This window comes from Vidua chalybeata, chromosome 5 (genome assembly GCF_026979565.1).
Source record: "Vidua chalybeata isolate OUT-0048 chromosome 5, bVidCha1 merged haplotype, whole genome shotgun sequence".
Taxonomy (NCBI): domain Eukaryota; kingdom Metazoa; phylum Chordata; class Aves; order Passeriformes; family Viduidae; genus Vidua; species Vidua chalybeata.
In genome coordinates, this window is record NC_071534.1 from 45,740,525 (window position 1) to 45,766,189 (window position 25,665).

Genomic DNA, 25,665 nt, shown 5'->3' on the forward strand with positions numbered 1-25,665 from the left:
AAGTGTTTTCTTGGTAAAATCACACTTTCGTATTGCCACCCTTGACTTGCTCTTCTTGACTGTTCTAAACTAAGAAAAACAGGGTTTGGTACTCTGCCATTGACATATTTGTCTTAAGCCTCTTTGAATGGCATTTTGGAGTCAGCAGGTATTTCAAGTCCTGGCAGAGCTATCTGTGGGAAGTGTGCCCTAGCTATATGCCTTATTGTGCAATTTAATGCAGTGATGTTCAGTGCACTGCTGGGAGCTGTTAAACTCTTCCCACCTCTTGTCTTAGACGCTGCTCCATTTCAGGGAGATATGTAATCCTTGCACTAGATTACAGCTCACATATGAAAGTTTCTCCAGATGGCAAGATCTTCACTAAGATGATGTGCACTTTTAGGACATGTGGTATTCTTTGTTTACTGTTATGTAAGTAATTCAAAACTACATAAAGAGATCTGCTTCCTGCTTCAACTGTCCACTGTACCTCCCTCAGAAGATGACAGAGCAAAGGAAGCAGAGGCACTCTCACAAACTGTGGACATCTTGGTTTAAATATTTCCTTTATCAGCAGGAACCTCTGCACTCCACCAGAAGTGTCATATTTCAGTTCAACTTACTGTCTAATGTAATTTCCTTATTTTCTGCTTCTGACTACTTGTATTCATTAACAGTAATTACAGAGAGAAATAATAGAGCAGCCTAAAAAAAATCATAAGAGGCCACATTCTGCTACTGTTAGTAATTGAATTTGCCCATTGAGGGTTAACAGTTAAACCATTCCTATCTTATAGCTGAAAGGGATGATGATTGCCTTTGAAAATCAAATCAAAATAACTAATAAATCCTGCATAATCTGTTCAATGTCACCCTAGTTTATAGTTTCCTAGCCACAGTCTACAGGTTTGTGCTGTTAAATGAAAATGTGGTTAAACAGATAGAAATGTTTTTCAGATATTTTATTCCACAAATTTACACTACAGAATAGGCAATCATAAAAATTGGCCTCTACAGTAATGCTAACCAAAAGCAATTTACTCATTTGAAGCTTGTGAATGTAAAACTTCTGTCAAACAAAAAATTTAGGCTCAAGTTCAATGAGATTTAGTTTTGAAAATAAACCCATTAAAGATAGATATATTTTCAGGAAAAGGGCTGGGACAGGGACCTGGATGGGCCAAAAGAGATGTTTTTGACAAGGTACTCAACCTACCTGTGTCACAGGTTTCCCAGGAAGATAAGGAGGATAATAGCTTTTTTGCCTTTACACTGGATTGTGCAGGTTAACTCATAAAGAACTTTATCCAGAGCCATCAAAGCCAATAGAAATCTCTCATTGACTTTAATGAGCTTTTGTTCAGCTCTTATACATGACAGCTGAAAGACTGCCATTGATTGCCTAATTTTATAAAGGTCTTTCATATCCACAGGTTGAAGGCATTTGGATACATGTAAATGTATAAATAAGAGCATTATAAGATAAAATTTGTCTGGTCTACTTTTAAAATTATGAGAGAGCTTCTCATTGCACATATGTATATCTAGGAATATATCAGTTATTCCATGCACTTATTAATAACTCTTTCTTAGATACCCTCACATATTGTTTGGATAACCATCTCTGCACTGCTGGGTGCCAGAGTGTAAATATATAATCTACACAAAGTATAGTTTATAATGACTTTTCCCTTGATTTAGTCAGAATATTGGACACAGAATAGAAATTGTTACTTTGCTTTTATGCTGATATTATACTGACTATGCAAGCAAAGACAATATCTGATCTGGCATAAAGTTAACCCTTTAAAATTTTTAAGAATTTTGAAGCAGCAGAGGAGTCTAATACTTCATCAATTCTTTATAATATCTCCTGCATTTCTGATCTAAGAAAGCAGAAACATTGCCAGGAACATTACTTTTATATTTCCTATGCTGTTGAATAACTTTTTACTCATAGTAAAAAAAATCCATGAAATAGGAAACTGCCAGAAATGAAAACAAAAAGAAGAAACTTCAACAAGTGGTACCTTAATTATATTAGGTGTTCATTATCATATTTCTGTAGTATGCCAAATAAGGAATGCTACCCTAATATTATAAAACTTGACTCAGAATTTAGAAACAGCAACAATCAATTTAACAGAAATCTCTTTCCTAGTCCTGGTAACTGAAAAAAAAAATCTAACAATATGTAATTTTTTACCACTTAAATAATAGTAAAAATATGCAAGTTCTCTAGTATTGGCTTCTATTCAAAACAGCTATTTTCACTGTTATGAATGGCTGACAGATTTCCAAACCTGAAACACATCAGTATTAAAGCAATAGTATTATGTATGATCTGCTATCCAGTATTACACAAAGCATTTTTTTAAAAGCCAATGTACAATAGCCATGAGCTAATTAATTTAGTCCTAGATTAAGAAAAGGTAATTAATATCTAAGTTTTAATCATATAGAAAGCTAATAGCATTTCTAATTCAGCAATAACCATAGATACCCTGTTATTTTTCCACTATCAGTTAAGGTATTAATTTTATCCAAAGACAAGATTAAGCAGAAAGGAAATAGTAAACCTTTAAAAATCTTAGTTTAAACATTTTCATTTTATTTACACACTTCTGGAAAATATGTGTCTATTCTTTAAAAAATCAATTTTTGTCTTGTCAAACCAAGCAATAACAAGTTATTATGTATTTTATAACACTTTTATGAACTACATAAACACAATTTAATCAGGCCAAGTTTTGCAGTTTAGAAATTCATATCACTCCAAAGGTGCATCTAATTTAGAACTTGATTGGTATCAGGGTTTATGCTTTATCAACCTAACCCATTAGGCCATTACACAGAGTTATTCTCCAAGAGAAAAAAATTATTCTAACATCTGTTCTCAATCTGGTTTTCTATAATTTCCTTTTATGCCCCATGTAACTCATTAAGTTCATCTACAAAACATTACTGAGCCTATCTGCACTATAAATGCCTTTCTCCTATACTATCTCATGAAAGTAGAAGAAATGGTAGCCTACAACACAGTCCACTTAAGCCTCCCACTATTTCTACTGCATCTTTTGATCAAAGAAAACATCATTTTGAAAGTCAGAATTGTGATACACATGTCCTAATGTGCCACACATTTAACCTAATATCTTAAGTGACCTATACACTAACAAAGGGAGAAAAACATTTCAATGTCTTACCATGTCTGTTCCTTACCACCGCTGCAGTCTTAGGAGAGAATTTTTTTTCAAAAAGTACATACCTTCTGAATGGCTTGAAAGAGTGATTTTAATATTTTAATTCACTTGTGCAAATAATCTCCAGAGTACAGAAGAGCAGTAGAAATGTCCCAGTAACCTAAAACCTTAAATGTGTAGGATGAAAAGAACCTGGAGTGCAGTGTGTCCTTCTAAATACACTTTCCATTTTCTTCTACTCACAAAAAAATTCTATATTTTAATATTCTGAAGCTAGTTTCAAACACTGTGATCTCTTCTGCGCCTTCTGCTTGCATTCAGTGATTGCTGTTCTAATTCAATTTGAGAGGAAAATACCTATTTACAGCTGACTTGCCCATAATGTATTCATCAAAGCAATACAAAGGTCATTCTTCCTGCAGAAAGATAAAGAATTCACTGTCAAAACCTGTCCTGCTAGCTCTCAAAAGTGCCATTGCTGTAAGAAAAGTGATATACTATCTGATGTTAGCTAACAATTGATGATTAATGTGAGGTCAAAGCCTAGTGAAGGGGATTTACTAATATTTATAAACATCAGTGAATTGAGCAAAAATCTGAGGGTATTTAGATTTACCCAAACATTCTATCTTGCATGAAAGCTGCATGGTGCCTACCTTGAGGATTTTACCTTGTATGAATTTCTGTGTGAGCTGCTGTAAATCTGAAACCAATGTCCAAGTGCTGAAGGTTCTTTATGCTCTGAGCCTACATTGGCAATATATTTGTAAGTGAAAAGAAGATTAGTGGCTTTATGACTAAGATTTATGTTGGGAATGGAGAGTGACAGAGAAAAGCTTACTAAGGGAGGAAAGCAATACCTACACAGGATAGACTGACTTTATTCTGCAAGGAAGAACCTCTAAAACTAGATGGTAGAAATCTTAGAAGATAGCAGAAGGAAAATAATAATGAAAAACAGCAGGAAATACAAGCACACAAAAAGTGAGACAAACTAAAAGAAGGCATCACCATTACATACTCCAAATCAGACACTGGGCCTATTTTGTTTAATTTCCTGAGAACAAATTATTTCCATTTAATAATTGGGCAAAAGTTCAAGAAGCCAGATAAACTCATATCATGTCCTTCTTGTCATTAATTCAATTAGTCAGTGGGATGACTTCTGTATGAAATCGACATGAAATCCATAAGGGTAGAAAACTCCGATCTTGACAGCTTCCCTGTGACATTGGAAGAATATTCTCTCTTAAAAAGAGAGGAAAATCCTGCATGTGGAATAGGGCTAAAAGAGTTTTTATTTCCACAGCAGGATACACAATTTATGCAACTATTTCCTGCATGCTAGATTAAGTTAAAACAAGAACAAGAATCTATACAAAGTGTAACAAAGCCAAAACCAAACCCAAACTAGAGTTCAGAGAAAGAATTGGCTGTCCTCGTGATGTAAAGGTGCACACTTTTACCCATCAAGACACAAATTTTACAGGTTATATTTTTTTTTCATTCAATATGCAAAGATAATTTAAATATTTACTTTGGGAAGAGTTTTGAAATATCTCTACTATTGTCCACTGACCAATTTACCTGTTAACACTTGTTAAGCATGGCTACAGTTCCCCAGTTCTTTATCCCAGCACTGGCACTAAAGAAAGACAAAGCTCCCAGGTGGGAATAATTCCAAGTTATATCAGCTGGCAAAACGTCCTCAGGGAGCATCTGTCAGCTACAGGGAGCTGGCTTACCCTCTGGCTACAATTCCAGCATAACCCTCCAAATTTAAAATCTCTACTACATCTCCTTCCATGTGGGAAATTGAAAGAAGTCCTTATTTTTTTATAATAGCTAAGAAAAAACTCAGTATCTACTGACCAAGATATTTTATAAAGTTTAATAATTCTCACAAAAATAATAAAACTACAATCACAATTCATACTCACTGTGTTTCACATATGCACAGTTTTTCAGTTGCAAAATGTGACATACACACTTTGTAAGACATGCACAATTTGTAAGAGAATTGACTTACAGGACCAAAAGCGTTGCTGTCAAAGCTGTGTCCATGGTGATCCCCTTCCACCCAAATATGACCATGTGGAACTTTCACATACTTTTTTTTGTATCCAATGGTTCTAAGCAGAATTGGAAAAAATGGTTAGTTTAAAAGATTTTTAAAACAAACAAAAAAACAACTCCTCAAAAACCCCAAATACAGAACACAAACCAAAACCCCCAAACCCAAAAATGTTTTTTTGGGAAAAATTCACATATTTCTGGGTTTGGAATTTGACTTTGCATACAACTCAGCATTAGCTAAAACCTGCCTGCACTGAAATCCTTTGGACTTCAAGAGTGTTACTCAAGTCAAAATATATAAAAATTTTGTATGAGCTGGTTGCACTATCAGGGCCTGTTTACTACATTGTTTTGTCAGAAATCACAACACAAGAAAGTAAGAGACTTTTCAGTTAAATATAATTAACAGATCATTAACTTCACCTCTGTAGGAACAAAATTTTGAACTATCAAATTTTATCTCAGGTAAATACCAGTAAGCATCCACATGTTGCAGTCACATAATGATACAGTTTAAGACTGTTTTTCTTCATCAAAAATATACTGTTGTATCTGAACTGGCCTCAGATTCAGAGCATAGATTCCTGCACTCATTCTGTCCTGGGGGTAGGATTCGTTCAGCTGTAACAAGCTAAACAAGATAAACTTTAAAAAAACCTTTAAGAGAAGGCCAAGTGATGAAGAAAAATGACATTGATGCCATCCTCTACAGAAAATCATACTGCTGCAGCATGTCCCAGTATTACAAAATGACAAACTACAGATTAGTACTAAAGCTGAGGTGCAGAGGATGCAAAATTCCTGTATTTAGTTCCCCAAGTAGCTGTCATTTTCACAATGCCAATCTGCCTTCTACCACACACTTCTGCTTTCTTTCAGATGGGACCTGTTATTCTGCAATCATTCACGCAGAGATGTTGTCGTGCTTTAGCCCCAGATAGCAATTGCCATGCACACTGAATTATTACCAGGATGAAGAATTTACAGATGGGACTATGAATAGTGATACCTCTTATTTAGTTTTGAATAAACAAGTCTGTCCATCTACAGAAACAGACTTTTGATCTAGCTTATTGCCTCCAGCTGCTCATTGCTTTTCATTGTCTGGAAGATATGCCCTCAGAGCAGAAGGAACACATTCTAAAACTAAAAAAAATTTAACTGGAGGGAGAAAACCATCCTCACCAGGAGATTCAGCTGGACTGTGCAACAGCACTAATCAGGGATATTCACCAGTCAAAATGAAAAATATTGGGTTTGGGGAAGTTTGTTTTGGTTGGGGGAGAGGGTGAGTATGTTAAAAGGACAAGCTAATCAATAACCTGGAGGCCATAAAATATTAGATGAATAAGGAATCCTCAAAAGTGCATTTTATTAACTTTGACTATATTAGTCAAATAAAAATAATAATTACTTTATTTGCAAGTCACAAAATCTGACTAATCCTTTTTCAAACAGCTATTTTTTGGCAGCTAAAAGGATGAGCATTCCAGTACTATATTCAAATGGAATTCTACATGTACTTTCAATGAAAGCTGAAAAAATAATAGCTTATTTGCAGAAAAGAAAAAGACTGATCTTCTCTTTTTCTAGAACAGTTCCATATTATTACACATTATTCAAGACTAAATTCCTAAACCATTGAAGCAAAAATGTAAAACTGTCCTAGCTGGTAAATATAGGATTTCCTAAATACAGTAAGTATGCTATAATAGTTCAATTATGCTAAAAAAGCCATTTACTACTATGCAAATCCTTTATCTTTTTTTTTTTTTCCAAGAGATATGGCATACAGTTTGGACAATAAAATTATTTATGTTTTTAGATTTCATAATGCTCCATCTCATTGATAGTTCCTTTTACAAAGTATCATATATTTTACTAGTAAAATGTTTTAAGTATAGGTTGAGAGTTGTTCATTAATTCTGCTATTTGATTAGACACTTCTGAAAATTATTAAATGGGTCTCTTCCATCAGTGATAAAGGCAAACAATAGCTTAAAAAATATTTAATTTTCTCTTCTATTCATCCTCCTGAATACACAAGAGTATATTGTGATAAAGTTTTGTACCCTTACAGACTTAATGTACAAGATGGAATTTCACTCAGAGGGTGAAAGGATTTGAAAGTTAATTCTGCTGGCATGTTTCCCTCATAAATGTCAGGAAAATAATATGGCAAAGGCCAGTCAGTGACTCAATTTCAGACCTGACACAATCTCTTATCCCCAGATAATCTCCTCCTTTATTATGATTGGGAAATCACTAAGAGGAAGGCAAAAAAAGTTTTGTAATTGAGTACTTAGAAACAAAATTGGAGGGGGAAAAAAATGGTCAGCATGGATAGGTTTTGCAAAGGTTTTCAGAGACTTAGATTTTCAGTGAAAATCTAAGGGTTAACACAGGCGTATGGTGTGTTCTTTAAGGCCTAAGGCAAAAAGAGAAAGATTACAGAGTGCAGTAACCATAACTGGTTCTTTTTATTATTTCTAAAACATGGTAAATACATATTTCTTTTTTACTCTTGAGATAAGCATCAAAAACCAGAATATTTTTCTACAATTATGCAAAAATAAAGTCTCTTGTAGTGATTAAAGAAGGATTCTATACAAATTCTCATACTGAAAAAAGTGGATTATTGTATACTAGTAGTTTTTACTTAGAGGAAATATAATTAAAATTTACAATGTTAATAAACATATTAAGAGTATAGGGGAGAAAAAAAGAAATTAAAAAGAAACAAAAACAGCAGTTCTAATTGTCTTCTTTAGTAGATAAGAGTGATACTTCATGAATAAATCCCTTAAATTCAGCAGTTAAATGTAAAACCTTCTGCCATTTCATCTATGGGTTATATAAATCCTCAGATTTTGCCCACATGTATGCTCAAGAGAAAAAATTTATATTGTAAAAAATAAGTGCCCACATACCTGTGAACAGAAAAGAGGCAAGAAAATCTATTTTCCTAGAACTATTGCTTCAAAATGTTACTGTAGTATTTGCACGAGGCAGTTATCTGGGGACTTTGTATTCTTTCTAGCAATACTACTACTACTACTACTACTATAGTAGCAATACTAATACTACTACTACTGCAAACACTGTCCCGTGGAACACTTTGGAATTTTGGAACAAGTTTGAAAACAAACTTCTATTTGAGATTTTTACTGCATGCATTAATAACAAACCATAGCAGAGGCTCATGTTACAGTGAGCTGGATCATCTGTTTCTTGATATTGGTTTTCATTTTTAAAATAATTTCATCGTTGAGTTACTCCACAATAGAGCAATAAAGTATTCTTGCAAACAAACCAGACTACAGGCTTTAGAAAGCCATGTTTGGTTCAAAATGGTAGGTTATTTTTAGTTACTCTTGCAAAGACTATGTTGATACTTTTAAAATAAAAATGCACAAACTTGGTTTTCTTTCCTAAGAAGAGAACCCAAATTGATTCATAGTCAAAATTAGTCATTGTCCCTCTCTTCCATGAATCCTGCAGAAATTTTAATCTCTGACCTAAATTGCATGGAAGAGACTACGTGTGTGTGCTGCAGTGGCAATATGGCTCCTGATATAAATGTACAAACTACCATTTATTTGTTTCACTAGTTAAACACTTCAGCTGGGCATGCTGAAATAAAACTATTGTCCATCATTTCATGCAATGCTACAAGGCCAAATTACTACAGGCCAAATGCTACAAGGCCAACACAAACATTTTTGAAAAATGTTGACTCCACCCTATTTCTTAAGGATAGCCTTGCAGACTACTGCTATCACATTTGAGGGTTTAGATCTATGTAAATGAATAACAGTTTTAAATGTAATGACCAATAGTTCAGTGAAAAATAAATACAATTCAAACTGAAAAAATACTTTGGAATGCTTCTAGTACTATTTAACAATGGCTGCAAAACTAAAATTCCTCAAGGCAAATATCAATTTAAAAGCACTACTAGCTCATCGGGAATTTTACATCAATTCCTTGTGAAAGGTCTTTGCGACAAAGGAATTGCAGTCAATAATATATTTTGAAAGAAATACAAACTTCTATTTTTTGTTCTTAGCTGAGCATCCTTAGACTCATTTCTCTGTAACCATGGCTGTAACCATGACCTCTGTTAGGTCTCACACATGAAGTTTTTAATTAAATTCAGAAGATATCTGGACGAATTCTTAAGGGAAAAATTGCTATAAGTAATAATTAACTTACTATTTGTTAATTTCATGTCTAATTCATTAGCATGAGTTATAATTACTGAACAATTTCTTAAACTTCACAAAGCCTCTACTAATGAAGAGTAGTCTTTCACTTTCTTAAATTTACTAGCTAATAATAAAAAATAAAAAATACTTAACACCTCTAATTCTTCCCATTTAAATGGTTTGCTTTAGCAATATTGCAGGCAAAGACATCAAATTACCCCGATTTTGATATATAGAATCCAAACATCTGTTAGAAATCATACTGGTGTGAGCAAAAAAAAAATAATTTCAGGTTTTACTGCAGTCTTTGACACATTAGTAAAAATCACCTGAGCACTGCTGCTCAAACTGTAGTTGAAGTCTCATTGGCTTAAGAACAGGGTCTACCAGAGTTGCAGTCATTTTCTTGTTCAGAACATAATGGAATTGCATTTATCTTTTTAGACATTTTTACAGAAGTTGGTCTGAAATTCTGATTTACTTTTTTCTTACATATGAGGTACATTTTGAACCTTTGCAAAGTTTTTTTGGTTTTTTTTCCTCCACAATTTAATAGCTAACAGATGTACTTATAGCTATCCTTGGCTGAGAAATAATTTCAATCTTGACAGTCAAAAATGAGCTCTATATGGTATTCTAACCACCTGCCCACAAGCAAGAAAAATCTGCTTTTTTAGGATGCAGTAGCAGTGCCAAAGCAAGCAACTTGGCTCAGCTAAGCTGGATGAGGAATGATTGCCTTCAGTTTGATTTGACCTTGAGAAATCCAAAGGTCTCAGCAATCTGCATATCTTTGGGTGTCAACAGGGAACAAACACTGTAGATAATGTCCTGTTTGCAGAGGAGATAAAATACAAACTCTTTTGTAAAATAGGTAGTTTCTATCATACTTAAGAACAGCTTTCTCCAAGCAACAAATTGCTGTACATGTTTATTGGGTTTGCATGGCCAGGTTTTGGTAGCATGAGGTCTACAGGGCAGGCTCTGTGAGAAGTTGTCAGAAGCTTCCTCTGTATCCAAAAAGGCCAATGCTGGCCAGCTCCAAGATGGACCCACTGCTGGCCATGGCCAAGGCTGTCTACAGTAGTGATAGGGCCTGTGGGATAACGGAGTAAAGGGGGAAAAGTTGCTGTACAATGGTAATTTCACCAAGAGAGTGATAATATAAGTTAGCTCTGCACACACCAGTGTGCAGTCAGTGATGAAGGAGGAGGAGGTGCTCCAGGCACCAGAGCAGAAATTCCCTTTCAGATCCTGGTGCAGACCCTGGTGAGTCAGGCTGTCCCTCGGCAGCCCATGGAGGTCCATGGTGGAGCAGAGTTCCACTTGCAGCCCACAGAGGACCGCACACTGGATCAAGCAGATGTTTGGAGGAAGCTGTGACCCCAAGGAAAGCTCACTCTGGAGCAGGCTTCTGGCAGTCATGTGGCCCCATGGAGAGAGGAGTCCATGCTGGAGTAGGTTTTCCTGCAGGACTTGTTACCCCACAGAGGACCCACGCTAGAGCATTCCTTCCCGAAGGACGGCACTGAGCAGAAGGGACCCATGCTGGAGTTCATGAACTGCAAAGTGTGGGAAGGAGTCACGTTGGAAAAGTTCATGGTGGAAACTGTCCCATCAGAGAAACACCAAGATCAAGCAGGAGAAGAGTGTGAGGAGTCCTCTCCCTGAGGGGAAAGGAGCCAGCATAGATATGATGAATTACCACAACACCCATTCCATGTTCCCCTGCACCACTGCGAGGGAAGAGGGGGAAAAATTGAAAGTAAAGTTGAAACAAGGAAGAAGGGAATGGTGGAAGAAGGTGTTTTAAATCTACCCAGATTTTCTTGGTAATGAAATACACTAATTTCCCCAAGCTGAGTCCATTTTGCCCAAGTTGGTAACTGGTGATCTCTGCTTGCCCTCATCCCCACCGACAGGACTTTTGTTACACTTTTTCTCTTATGTCCAGCTGAGGAGGAGAGTAATAAGCAGCTTTGGTGGGCACCTGGCATTCAGCCAGGATCAATACACCAAAATGTGGAATTTTTTCCACATACATCCATCTTAATCAAATTCACAGAATGACCAAATGTTAAGATATTCAATTTCAAGTGACACCCAGATCCCAAAACATGAACCTTACTGCAATATAACATGTAAATTTTATTAGTATCACTGCAGGGAATCTTACACATGACACTGAACACCTTCCAGCTCCTAAGAAATCTCCTTTTTCACTTCCAACACACACATACAGCCATCTGTGCCTTTCTACTTTAACTCTTCCCTTACACATACATAAAGACATAAAGGCAGCATTATTTATATGAAGAAACTAAATGGTTTTTTCTGAAGGACACCTACAGACTATGCATGAGTGCAGCTATTAACTTTTGCCTCAGAGCTGAAATCTGTTTTCCATATAACCTGCAGATCCACCAGTTATTTAGAGGGCTGACTATAAAAAAATGCATCCAAACTCAGAACCTGGAAAGTGCTGGAGGTATTGCTTCATAAGCCAGACCTGCTATATTGATAAGGGAACCCACAAAGGAAGACACATGTAAATGACAGAGATGACACAATCTGAAACAAAGGAATCCCATTCAGTGATATTAGGAATAGCTATTACGGAGGCAGTGATTCCCTCTGCCTATAACTGGGCAGATTTTTAATTACATAAGGTCTGTTTTACTTGTTGCCATTAAATATTTTGAAGTCTCAGGAAAAAATGAATACTAACTTACTGGTTTCCTCATTTGGAACAGAATTATGATTACAAAAACACCCCCTTTTTAATAAATAAGCAAAGCAGTTAAAGCAAGCTGAACTACAAATGCTATCCCTTTTTTGCCCCGCTAAAGCATTCCTACCAAAGTGCACCAGTGCAGGTTCCTGTAACTCAACAGTGCTTGCTACAAATAAGCAGAAATCTAATATGGAAAGTACAGGAGATGTTTGTTGTTCTGCTTCATTAATTAGTTAATTTCTCACAAAGCATGTCATTCTTAAAAAACATAGTGATTTACCCATTACTTGCTTCACCAGCATCAGCATAATGCAGTTAACAACTTCTAAAACACGTGGTATTCAGGAAAATTACTGGATTTGTGCACATTTATCTAAAATTATAATATGATTGAAAGGACAAAGAATAAGCCAGCTCATCTATGAGAGAGACTCACTTCAAGCCTGACATTGCCTTGTTAACACCCTATTTGTATGAGAGAGGAAAATGTAACAAGAAAGAGACTAGAAGTAATTATAAGAGTGAAAAGATATGAGATCATTGCTTGTGAGATTCACAAAATTTATTATATCATTGCTAAGAGCAAAAGTATCTTTCATAGCCCAATTTACCAGAAAAATGATGCTAATCATACTTCTGAATCCAGATATAGTTGACCAAAACATACCAAAGACTTAGAAGGAGCCATTAAGGTCTCTTAACTCCCTTAATATGACATAATTTCCCAGATAATTGCTCAAGTTTATGTTGAAGGCATATGTCAATGCAATTCATTTTTCTGTTGTTTCTTTCTTCCTTTCTTTCCTGAATTTTGAAGCTTTTTAATGAGGTAGCTGCTGCTGTTCTGTATGATCAATGCACATGATAAATTCTTTATCTCAATGCTCTTTACCTTCATGTATCCCTTTCTGGAGAAAATTTTCATTATTTCCACCATTCACTAAGAATTTTTCCCAAAGCTATAATTTAATTTGATCTTGGATAATAATATGAGTGGATAGCATTTCTAGAATTTATTTTTCTGCTTTATAGTGTCTATCTAGGGCCTAGGTTTTGCCCCTCTTGATACTTTTACTAATATGTAGGTATGTGTATCACAAAGGTCTGTTACCCTGGTGCTGGCAAGCATTCTGTAAGATGATTCAAAAAAACTACAGCTGACAGAAGCTCCTTTCTACGTCTTGTGAACTGTAGAGTTCTAGAGGCAGCACTTACCAGCAATGCCAGGAGATCTGGATTTTAAGGAAATAATTTCTCCTTGGGTAAAATTTCTTTTCATTCATGTGCAGTCACTATTTATGATTCCAATATCCAGACTTACATTGTTTTTCTGTATTTTTTTCAATTCATATGACCTCCCTTCAGGAACTCTAAAAGGTCACTGCAGATCCCCATGCACATAACACTCAGCAGCACAGGAATTTCCTTTTTTTCCTGAGAGTTTTGCTTACCTAGTCAGGAGGCATGAATCATTTAATATTGCTTGTCCCAGCAATGCAGAACTATATTGCTCCCACTGCTAAGATCAACTAACAGCACCTTCCCTCACAGAGACAACTTTATAATTTCTCCTATAACATCTGTGAATAGTTTTGTTCTTGGGCCTTCTACCCTATACTCTTTATATTGTATGCCACTTTCTTTTCCCTGCATGTGTTTCATCTGTTCTAGCTTTAGCAGCATTCTTATTTTATGATCCTTTCCACAGCAGATCTCCTCAACCCATTCAGGAAAATACAGTTTTGGTGAATTTTAATGAAACTATGGATGACTTCTGCAAACCTGTTAGTGAAATAACAGAGATAAGTCCAGAATCTGGGTTGAATTTGGAGTGTTTTGTTTGTTGTTTTTTTTTGGGGGGGGAGAGTTGTTGGTTGGTTGGTTGGTTGGTTTTGGGTTATGTTTTGGGGTTTTTTGGTTTTTTTCTGGATTGATTAAACGTAAAGCAAAATACTGCAAAGGTGGTACTGTGGAAAATCTGTACAAGGACCATATTGCTTTCAAGGTCCATATATAATTTACATTACTACCTCTAACTATATTGAGAACATTATTATTTAAAATGAGAATTACAAAATTCTATATTTAAAATCAGTATGTATTTTTCAATTTATTTGTCAGTGGATACTATCTAACAATGACTGCATATACTAGATGCATGTGAATAGAAATTACTACACACTTTTACACAAATCTGTCACTCCCATTTGGAATACTGAAACTACTTCAGTCTTTTGCTTACCATATTCTCTTAATCAGAAGAACTATAATCCTTTTCAGGATAAAATTTGCAACAAATAAAAAACAGTAATTTTGTGTTGAAAAACAGAGCAATCCTTATTGGTTGCATAACTTTCATTTAGATGGCTAACCAGCTTATTGATCCAGGAGAAAGAAAACATACAATATCTCATTTTTCTCCACAAATCTTTCACTTGTGAATCTGCCTGATTCCAACTGCCAACACTGTGCCCTTTCAAGTTAAGATTATGAAAATTATTCACTTTGGTTCTTTTGATAAAAATCCCATTAACCACATAAGTGTATCATTTCATTACCTTCTCACATTTCTCTACTAGATTATATTGATAATTAACATGACAGGTTTTTGCTAATATCATTAGCAGATATTAACAGTATCGTATTATATCATATATTAGATGGGAATAATTTGTTAGATTCATTATCATTAACTTCATCATTTTACCAAGGTAAAATCTTACTTGCTATTCCAGGTCAACTAAGTAAATTAACAAACCCTGACATCATTATCAAATTGGAAACTATACCTGTAATAATGGGAGGACATATATAGCCCAAAGAGGTATTGCAATCAAAAATATTAATTCCTGCATCCTACACCCTTTTTTATTAATATTGAATTAACTGAGAACATTTTCATTTTAGGTACATTTTAAGGAGTCAAAGGCAATGGTTTTGAAGTGAATTCCAAATGTTAAGATTTATGGTACTACCAAGATGAAAATTTCACCTGATATATAATGGTTTCTATTTTCTCTCTTTCTGCAATACATGTAGAAATGTTTCTCTCAGTAATGCCTTTGCCAGCCTAAGAAAAGAGATGATCAAACTTTTTTCTAGATTTTAACTTGTGGATTTTAAAATTTGACTCAGCAGCAAAACTCTAGCCTGCAGAATCTGCAATTATTAAACACAGCTCTCTATAAAATTCTTTCTCTTTGAACTCACTTTTTCTACTCACCCAAATCCTCTCTCTTAGCAGTTCTTCTGCCATTACTTTTGTGACATACACTATCATGGGAGAGGCTGCAGGCTGACCTTTGGTTACCTATTTTGTGTATTTACTCAGCCTCATAATGGAGGTTGCTGGCCAGGCCAGTCTTCCAACAAATAGGCTCTGTGAGAGGAGGAAATGATGCACAGGAGTAGAGGAGAAAACAAAAGGTTTTAAAATTCTTTGTATCCCAGAGGGGAAAATCATGGCATCTACTACCTTGGACAACCCTGTTTCTCTCCTAAGGAAATTCTGAATGAAAAATAATGCTCTTATTTTCAAAAAGTGGTGACAGAGGTGGTCATAGCAGTATTGCTTCCTCATCACTGTTACAGCTTACTGGGCTAGATTTTTGAAGACCTGTGACTGCTAAAAGAGTCTGGCAATACCTCTGCCTAGGTCCAACGGTAAGAAATAATTCCCCAGCCACACACTTCTCACAAAGGAGCTAATTGCTATGCTTTCTTTATTGCTCAGGATTAATCAAAGGTATTACAATTTTCTAATCTGCTTTAGGCAGCGTATGCAAAATGAGGAACCCTTAGTGTAATAAGTGTTTTCAAGGTGTTTTGTTTTGATTTTTTTTTAATTGATGGAAGGGGGAGAGTTATTATTCCTTGTACATTGGAAGCCTGAAACTTCACATCTTCTTCTATTTATGTTTGTTAGGGAATAATATTTAAAAATCTCTTTTATTACTTTTTCTTTAGAACTGTATTTTCTTTTTTAAAGAACACTATTTCACAAAGATAATTGAGAAGCTTACAAGTAAGTAATAAAAAATATTACCACGTATGGATAAATGAATTAGTATTTTTACAATACAAGTTATGATTATGAGTTTAAAAACTCAAAAATATTTAAATGCAATAAAAAATCTTAAAAGGCAATATGTTTAATATGTCTTCTATTAAAAGACATGAGCATATATATGTAGAAGGCTGCAGATACCTACTTTTGAACTGGTGGTGGTCTTTCAGATTGAACTTTCAAATTACAGAAATAAACAATTGCAATTTGAAGTAAGCAGCCAAAAAAATCTTTTTTTGTGTTACTAGATGCATATCTAACCATAGATGCTATTTTTTCTTGGTGTATACGATAATGTTATGGTATATCCAAAAATCATTACTCATCATTAATCTTTTATGAAGATTGTAAGAAATGCCTTATTTCTGTGTCTGAGCAACAGTCCATATAGGACAATAGTCTGTCTCCAGACAACTGGAAAAGTAGACAGTGCCCATGTAAAACACATTAGCTTGATTTCTCTCCATGAGCATTGAGATTTAATCTATGAGAGATGTTTGATTGTACATTGTTGTCTATTTATCTTAGTATCTGCTTACTGATCTGTTATCCATGAATTTGTCTAAACAATTTTTGTATTTGCTTATACTGTCTGCCTTCAAAGAATCCTGGGACAAATTCCATAAGTTAACTATCTGCTGCACAAAGACTTTCTTCTGTCTTTTATAGATCAATCTCTCATGTAAAATGCCTCTGCTTCTGAACTGCAGGATTTCATTAATAGTTCAGCTGGTCCATCAGCATTGTTTTTGTTTTCAACCTCTTTCTATGTCCATCTTTAAAATCATGTCTCAAGAAGCAAGAACTGACTGCATCATTTAGGGGTATTATACTCCTACACTGTTAAGGTAGCTCTATATTTTGAATATTTTCTTAGTTTTTCAGTTTTGGAATTACACATTTAGATCAGTGGAAATCTAATAAAGAGAAATCCTTAATTTAGGAAAAGTCTAATACTTTTCAGAGCAGCCTTCTGTTTGCCACATGAGCTCATGAATAATTTTTTTTTTTCTGGAAGAACTCAGTTATCTGCAGCCCAGTGATGGGAAATAGTAAAGAAATACATCATGGAACCTAAAAAAATTTATATAGGTGATCTTTGCTCTTAGGAGTAGATGTTAATATCAGTTTTCTTTTTTCTCAAACCAACAAAATTTCATATTGTTTTGTTAAAAATAAAAGCCTGCAAAGCAGTAAAATTTTCAAACCAAAGATCTTCAAAAAGATAATCTGAACTACCTGCAAAAGAAAAGGGCACTGCCCTCATTAATACTTCCACTGCATTCAATAACCTCACATCACTGAGTCAATTGATATTTCATTAAATGGCTGTATTTCTCGCATTCTCCTTCTCAAATATATTTTCCCATTTAATGTTACTGAACCAAGAAAATGTTCATTCAATAGTAATTATTGAAAAAGCCCTCAGAATTATTCTCTGATGATTTCAAATATCTAATTCTGCATCTGGCCATAACAATAACTTCCTTGTCATTCCCTTGTGTTAGCAGGAACACAAGTATGTTGAATAACCTACTGAATCTTGTAGTGTTAAGAAATACTTGTCAAGAAGGGAATTTTTGTATTTCTTCTTTTAAGATACCAAATGCTACAAAGGAAGCATTTCTGACTTTGCTTTACAATCTTGCATCATGAGACTGGGAAAAAATAGATATTTTTCTATAGCAACAGAAAATCCCAGCATGTTGGTATTTCTAGAAAGAAAAGTGTTATCAGCATGATCAGATGGTGCTAAATAAGTGAGAGTGCAATGATAGGAAGACGCCTAGTCAAAATAGTCTGAGACAGACACAAACTCCAAATTCTTATTTATAAATAGCAGAAAAGAAGAAAAATATCAATAAAAGTCAAAAATATTTCTACTAATGATGGCCAGAAAAAAATATAAATTTAGGATTGAAATACAACAAAGTATATGTTGCTAAACATATTTTGAAATAACGAATATCAGGTTCCACCTGCTTTAGCAAAGTGTAAGGCTCAGTAATTCAGCCAAAAGCTGAATCTGAGGAGTGAGAAAGAAGAAAAAATGATAAACATGAATTGTATCACTACTTGAATATTACTCTGAAATTTTTCATTGCCTTTTGTCAGTACACATTTTAAAGTTGAAATTTTACAGGTATCATGAAAAGCAAAAGGATCAAGAATAAGACTTCAGTCTAATGTCTTGTAGAATTAAAGTACTTAAAGATTAAAAATTTCAATTGCAGACTATTAAATCAGTTATCATAGTCTGGTGACTCAAACCAGCAGAAATTGTTTGCATGTTTTCACAGAATTTTGCAATATTGTCCTAACCAAAACAAAGCTTCTCACATGGTTGTAATTTTGTTCTTGAAAGAACATAATATAGCTATGTGTAAGTTCCACATACAAGACTTTACTACCCATATAGAGAAGCCAGTAAAAGGTAGAGAAGATTTAGCATGACTATCCACATTTATTAGAATAATTTGTATTGAAGATTAATAGGTTTGTGCGAGGCTGTTCAACAAAACTCAGATTATACAAGGCCCAATACTCATTATTTGACCACTTGTGTGGCTTTATTTGTAAGGATTAGTTTTAACTGCAATTATTGTCTTGATTTTTTCCGAGCAATCATGGTTACTCTAGTACATGAAGAGAAAATCTGTGTGCCTTGTTCTAATAACTTAGGCGTACAAGACCCAGTCCCATCTCCTCATGTTTGTTATTCAACACTAGAAAAAAACAACATTTTTTTCTGAACCAGGGGCAATGGGTCACAAAGAGAAAAGCAAAAATACTGATATTAATGTGTTTCTGCCAGCTTCTTCCTTCAAGTCCATAGATGAGTGGATTTGCAGGTGTTTTCCCCACAGGAATGAAGGTACGCCACAACAGAAAAGGAGGTAGGAATAAAATAACATGGTTTTGGTGCCACACACGCCAAGTCAGTCACAACTACCAGCAGCAAGAGCTTCTATCTCAGATGTTGGACCTTGATCATCTCTTCAGTGGCCAGACAGAGATGCATTGTGGCCACTGGCAGTGTGTCTGTGTGAAGGATAAAGTACTGGCATATAGCAGAGAAGAAATCAAAGGTCTGCAAATTTTGCTGGAGTGTTGAACTGGGCTGAAGAGACTCCTACTGCAGTTGCCATGCTTTAAAACACACATACTTCCCAATTGTGCAAGGGGAGCCAAGGGAGCCAGCTTTCCCTGCCTTTCTTTCAGATGAGCTGCTCCAGCACAATTCCCCATCAGTCATAATCTGTCACTTCTGCTGAGCATTAAGATTGTAATTAATTCCTCATGCCCAGCTATGCAAGGAAGCAGTACTGTATAATCCTCAGCAAGTCGTTCTTTCTGTCATAGCAGAGAATTTTTACAACAGAAAGAGGAATAATCTGACAGACATGTGACAGCTCAAAAAACCCTTCAAACATTTGATTCAAAGCAAAAAACACACACATGAATTTCTTGAGAGGATGACTTTAGAGCTCTATTATATTTCACCAGGCCTTGAGAGAGAGCAAGTGGGGAAATGTTGCATCAGAAAGCAAGAGTCATTGCCAGGCAATTCCCAGATCTTCCTATTCAATGAATTAGTTAACATCTAGTTTAGAATAGGGACAATCATACTTTGTTATGTCCTATTGGCAAAATTCCTAAGACATAAAAGCACAATATGTGCTTTTCTCCAGTGCATAACCAGTTCGTTTTTCAGCTTCTGAGCTGATGAGTTACAAGTATCTCATTTTTAGAATATTACAAGTATATTACAACAAGTATGGAAAGTCAGTAGAAAGGAATAACCAGAAAAACAGCTGGTAGATCTGAAATAATCCTCATATCTAAAAATCTGCCTGCTATATTGCTGTGGAAATACTACAGCACTTGCTGCACTAAGAAAAAGTATTAGCAGCATCAAAACTACCTACCAGTAGAGACACTGAGAAGGAAGTAGAAAGCAGGATTTCTAACCCAGTCTTTCACACTGCCAGCATTAAGCGACTTCCCAGTTATACCAGTAAAAGCTTAAAAACAGTTATGAGAAAACCTGAAAATAAAAAGGACTAGATTCACAGCAGTCAAACTAGTAACTTCTATTTCAGATTTCGTAGTTTTAGTTTTTTCTTTTTTGTTGTTCTTTTTCTTATTATATTTCTACAGGCCTTTGCACTGCTTTTTATACACTTCCCCCTTCCCTTATGTTTCCTCAAGGGAAAGGCTGATATATGTTAGACTGGTTCCACAACTTTTTCTCAACAACTCTAAGAACAAGCAACCCTAAGAACCCACGCAACAACTGACAGATACACCTAGCAAGGGTTGATTGGTCTGTCCAATAAATTCTTAGTGTCCTTTCTTATTGAACACACCACAAAACCCTGAGGACTACTTCACTGTGATATAGCCCTTCTGTAGAGCTGGAATCTTGAGCTTCCCAGGGAGGTGGTAAAGTCACTGTCCTTTCCGGTGTTTAAAGAAAGATTGGATGTGGCACTGAAGGCCATGGTTTAGTTGATAAAGTGGTGTAAGTTCATAGGTTGGACTTGATAATCTCAAATGTCTTTCCAGCCTAGTTAATTCTGTGATTCTGTGATCTCTACTGTCTTCATAGGATCTCATTTACTCACAACAGCCAGCAAGATTCCTCCATACCTCCGAGTTGCAGCCGTTTCATAAATTGGGTTGCAAAGCACAGCTTTGTGAAAAGCACATTAAAACATATCCTTTATCTGCAAATTCCTCCGTCAACACAGCTCTGCTGTGGTCCATACCTGCTTCTCAAGAATGACAACCTTTCTGATAAAAAATGCAGTGCCTCTGAGAGCACATTAGTACAAGCTCCAACCCAGTAAAAGGTAGGTGATAAGGCACTAAATTGGTGAAAGTATGATTTTTCAGGATGAAGATATTAGGAAAATTATTACTTTTTTTTCTTTTTTTCCATGCAGGAAAGTACAACTCCAGACTTGCTTAATAATTCTGTGGTTAGAGATAATTAGGAAACAATATTTATATGTGAATAATACATATACCATAAATAGACTTCAAGTACAAAGACTTGGATAGCAACTTTTGAACACACTGAAAAAAATCATGAAAACACTATTAAACATCTGGAATGGGTAATTCAAAGCAATAACAACCAGTAAAGGAGCATTTCCTGCATCCATAACATTAGCATTAGTATTTATTACCACTATTATATCACACCAAAAAAAAAGAATGCACAAAAGCTAAGGAAGATAGACAGCAGGAAAGAAAATGAAATACTTTAGAGTGAAACCTAACTCCATCTTAATTGTAAGAGACAGGATATTTTATAGACAGGTCAGTAATAGGAATGGACAAGTACGTAATGTTCTGATGTACAGACCATTTGTATTCAGTTGATATGCAGCTGATACAAGAGGTACAATTACAATTCTTAGTTTTCTCTAGATTTCCATGACACCAAGTTTTCTTAATGTAATGATTCACTTCAGTCTCATATTTCAATTTAAAGCATTTATGGCAATTATGAAACTCACTGCTCACTCTGAGAGTTTGACTACTGTATGTTTGAAAGAGGAATCACATAAAAGATTTCAGTCCCTATTCAGAAAATACAACATATGGAATGAATACTATACATTATTTTATCTTTGCAAAAAATGTGGAATTAAAAGAACAGGAAAATAATTTGTTTCATAACAACCAGAAAGCACTTGGGAGCCATTCACCTCCACTCCTTAAAAGACAGCAAGGAAACAAGCAAGCTATTTTCTGATATACTGCTTTCACAGGTAGGAGTCCCAACAGGTGCATTCCTGTGAACCATGGTGCTATTACCACAAAGGGCTTGAATCTTGTAAAATAATATACCTTCATTAAAAGCTAGATAGCTCAGAATAGATAACTTCCTCATTTTAAAATTATATAATAGATTGAGTTGGAAGTGACTTAAAACATCATCTAGTTCCAATCCCCCTGCCATGGGGTCACTGGTTCAAATTTCTCCTGAATTTTAAAATTTAAATCTCATGCATAGATCAGAAAATATTTTTGGATATCTCTTTTTCTCCCCAAAAAAGCTACCACCACGGTATGTACTCAATCAAATTTCTTATCAGCTACCAGAATCTGAACAGGCACAAAGTCTAAAACATTCTTCAGATTATTGTCTTATCTTCAAGGCACTAATGGCCATGTGATATGGGATATAAAAATTAAACTAGATAGCAATTATTCAATCTGTTGAAAAAATACCTAAGGATTTAAATACACCAACATAAAGCAACTCAATTTTATAGACCATATAGCTCCTTCTTCTCATACATTGCATATCAAATACTTTTTTATTCTGCTACATGCTTTTGTAGAAATTACACCTTTTTAGAAGTATGCAATGTGGCACAGTTATTGTTGCTATGGGAACAATAATATTAAATTTTGTGAGTTTTGCACACATGTTCTCAGATATAATGCTGCTTTAATGTACTGTTTAGCAATAAATTTTCTCTTTCCCCACCAGTCTTCAATGCACTACGTTCTTACAAGAGGTAGACTGCCCTCCCAGTGGAATTTTTGCCCTTTTTAAAGTAAGCAAGAGTTCTACTGTCAGCTTCAGTAGGGGGGCATAATTTCATCCTAGGCCTCTGATCCAAATGCATTTGCTTAGGAATAAGCCCTGAAGATATGATTCTGGTTTCACTTATGCAGAACAGAAAAGGAGAGAGAGAAACAGGAAAAGCATGAATGCAAGAAAGCAAGACAAAAGCAAGACAAAGTCATAAAGCAAGAAATCAAGAAACCAAGCAAGTCTTCTGTTCCATGTCAGATTTATGTGCTTTATATGATTTCTTTGGCAATTTTCTCATCATTCAGCTTAACAGCATAAATCCAAATCTAATATAATCAAAACAGTTCTTATGTCTCAAGACCTAACTGGTGTGGCTTCTGTCAACGACCTCTTGTCTGTTCTTTTTCAAAATGAAGTCAGACATTTATTACAGCTCTAATCATAAGTTCAGATATGCTGGGATAGCTGGGCCTATGTAGAGGAAATAGTGTCCAAAGAGGAAGAATTTATGGCAATATTTTGACATCAAAATTTTTGGGCCTCTCTGCTTTACTTTGCTGTTTACAAACTCTGACATGGCATTTCTCTACTTGAGTTGAGCATTTTGAGAGGCTTAGTCATCTTCCAGTTACCTGTTAGAGCTGTACAAATGGAGATGCACTGTAGCTTCCTGAAGGCCCACTCAGCTCTGACAGAAATTATCTAGCCCTACAAATGTATATGTGTGTGTGTATACTTCTATACCTTAACTCCTGTGTGATGCACAGGAACCATGCATTCCTTGGCTATCCCGGCCCCCAGCTAACAGAAAGTTCTCTACATAGTAAGCAATAAGACACAGAGGTTTTGGATTTTGGTATGCATTTTTAAAAAAACAGTGACTTTTACCATGAATTAATAATAGGATTTATTTTGTAAATTCCTTTGAGTGACTCTTAGCAAACTGAACTCTGCTCAGTTCACAGTCAGCAGAAGCTCCAGATATTCATAATCTTTGAAAGCTGAAGACTATGTCAATCTCAAAATGTCAGGTTTCATTTCCATTTATTTGGTATTTATATATCTTTTAAGAGGAGGGAGATGAGTGATGGGGTTAAATAAATGGATAAATATGAATGATAAAATTCCTACTCCTTCAGACTTATCTGACATTCATAAGAAATAGTATTTCAGTAAACACCCTACTAGAATACCAGTGTGCCTGCAAAATACATACTAAAACACCTCAGTTTACCTTAGGTGGTAAACTATTTGGTGAAATCTTCAACAACCAATTGAGCAGCATCGTGCAAAAGTCATAGATTTTTATGGTTTTGGAACAATAAGTGAAATGCATACAGTACAGAAATAAAGGTAAACTAAAGTGGTTTCAAAGAAATAACTTTATATATGAAATTGATTTTATTTTTTCACAATGTTTATAATGCATAAACTCTTTAAAAAACAAAACATAGATTAGAAATACTGAAATGCTAGAAATGAATCTATACAATCTATAACAAAAGCCAACTCTTTCTAAACTTTGTTGCTCCTGACAATAAAAATCTCTCCACCTTCAAATATCCACTCCTTTTATATATAACTCACTACCATTAAAGTTGCTTGAAAGAGCAGGGAAACACATCAGTGGTTCAAAAAACTGAGAAGACTATATTATTTAACATATGTCATACTGGTATTTTAAAATCTCAGTGTCTGTAGTTTTCTATTGTACACTCAATAAAGTGGTCACACACAGCTTTAGCACAGTCCCAGTTGAATATTATGTTAGATCTCATTGCTTTTCCTCTCTGGACAAGCCCAGATGATTTTTTACTAAAAATCTTTAGAATTTTCTTTTAAAGATTAAGTATTTTAACTGTCTTCTTTTTTTTTTTTTTTTTTCATTTAAACATTTACTCCTGATATGTATGGTAATGCAATCTTTCTTCTTTTATCTGATCTCTCACATAAACTGACTTATGGTACATCTTGAGCCATTTCAGCAATCCAGTCCACTCGTCCACTCTGTGGACTCTAAATTCATGTCTCAGTTAATCTGGTCTTCTCTTGCCTTTATTGGAAGGGAGGCTGGGTTCTACAGCAGGAAGATCTGGGTTCCTAAACCAGTATATGAGCCACTGGGTTGAAGACAACAGTACAGCATTTAATAAAAATACATGTTTGCATAATTTGTTTTGAATAATACATTTTTTTCACAATTAGAAAGTCAATGTTTAATTGTGTAACATTGTTTACACAACCCTTAGAAATTCTACATGTATTCTGACTACTGTATTCTGCAGTTTTCTATAAGAAAATGCACTGGTGATATCTGTCTGCATTCAACATTTTTCAAAATAATGACCTCCTCAGAATTTATATTTAGTCTTGGAAACTGGTAGATAAGTGGTGAAGTCTGGCTGCAGATGTATGTCTCTGCTGATACAATTTAATATATTACAGCCCAACTCATCTTGTCACACTGCACCTATATATACATGTATTTTCAGCACATGCCTGACTCTTCTTTAAACATTACCACAACTCATGTTTTGGTTACAACTGACTAAAATGTGAATAGTATATATTACGCATATACAAAATATATATTAACAGATTTGTTTTCATCACACCATAGTGCTTGACATGTATTTTATTTAATCAAAATCTCTAATCAATATTTTTTTAATTGTTCAGTATTTTGTCAGCGTTATTTCCTTTATTGTGTTCATTGTATTAGTAGCAGCATCAATTGCTAACCTGTAGATCAAACACCAACAGAATCTTTTTCCATTACTGTGTGTTTGATAAAGATCATAGCCTTATTTTTTTTTTAATGTTTATGTAAATATTCT

At 34.9% G+C, this 25,665-nt stretch overlaps 1 protein-coding gene across 3 annotated transcripts in view; it reads right to left on the minus strand.

The window, feature by feature from the left end:
• The window catches only part of IMMP2L (inner mitochondrial membrane peptidase subunit 2), a 419,562-nt gene that overhangs the window by 90,452 nt on the left and 303,445 nt on the right, over positions 1–25,665 (minus strand). For all 3 annotated transcript variants that reach the window (XM_053942039.1, XM_053942038.1, XM_053942040.1), the window contains one exon: positions 5,215–5,317. In XM_053942039.1, the coding sequence (XP_053798014.1) occupies positions 5,215–5,317 (103 nt within the window). The remainder of the gene's footprint in view (positions 1–5,214; positions 5,318–25,665) is intronic.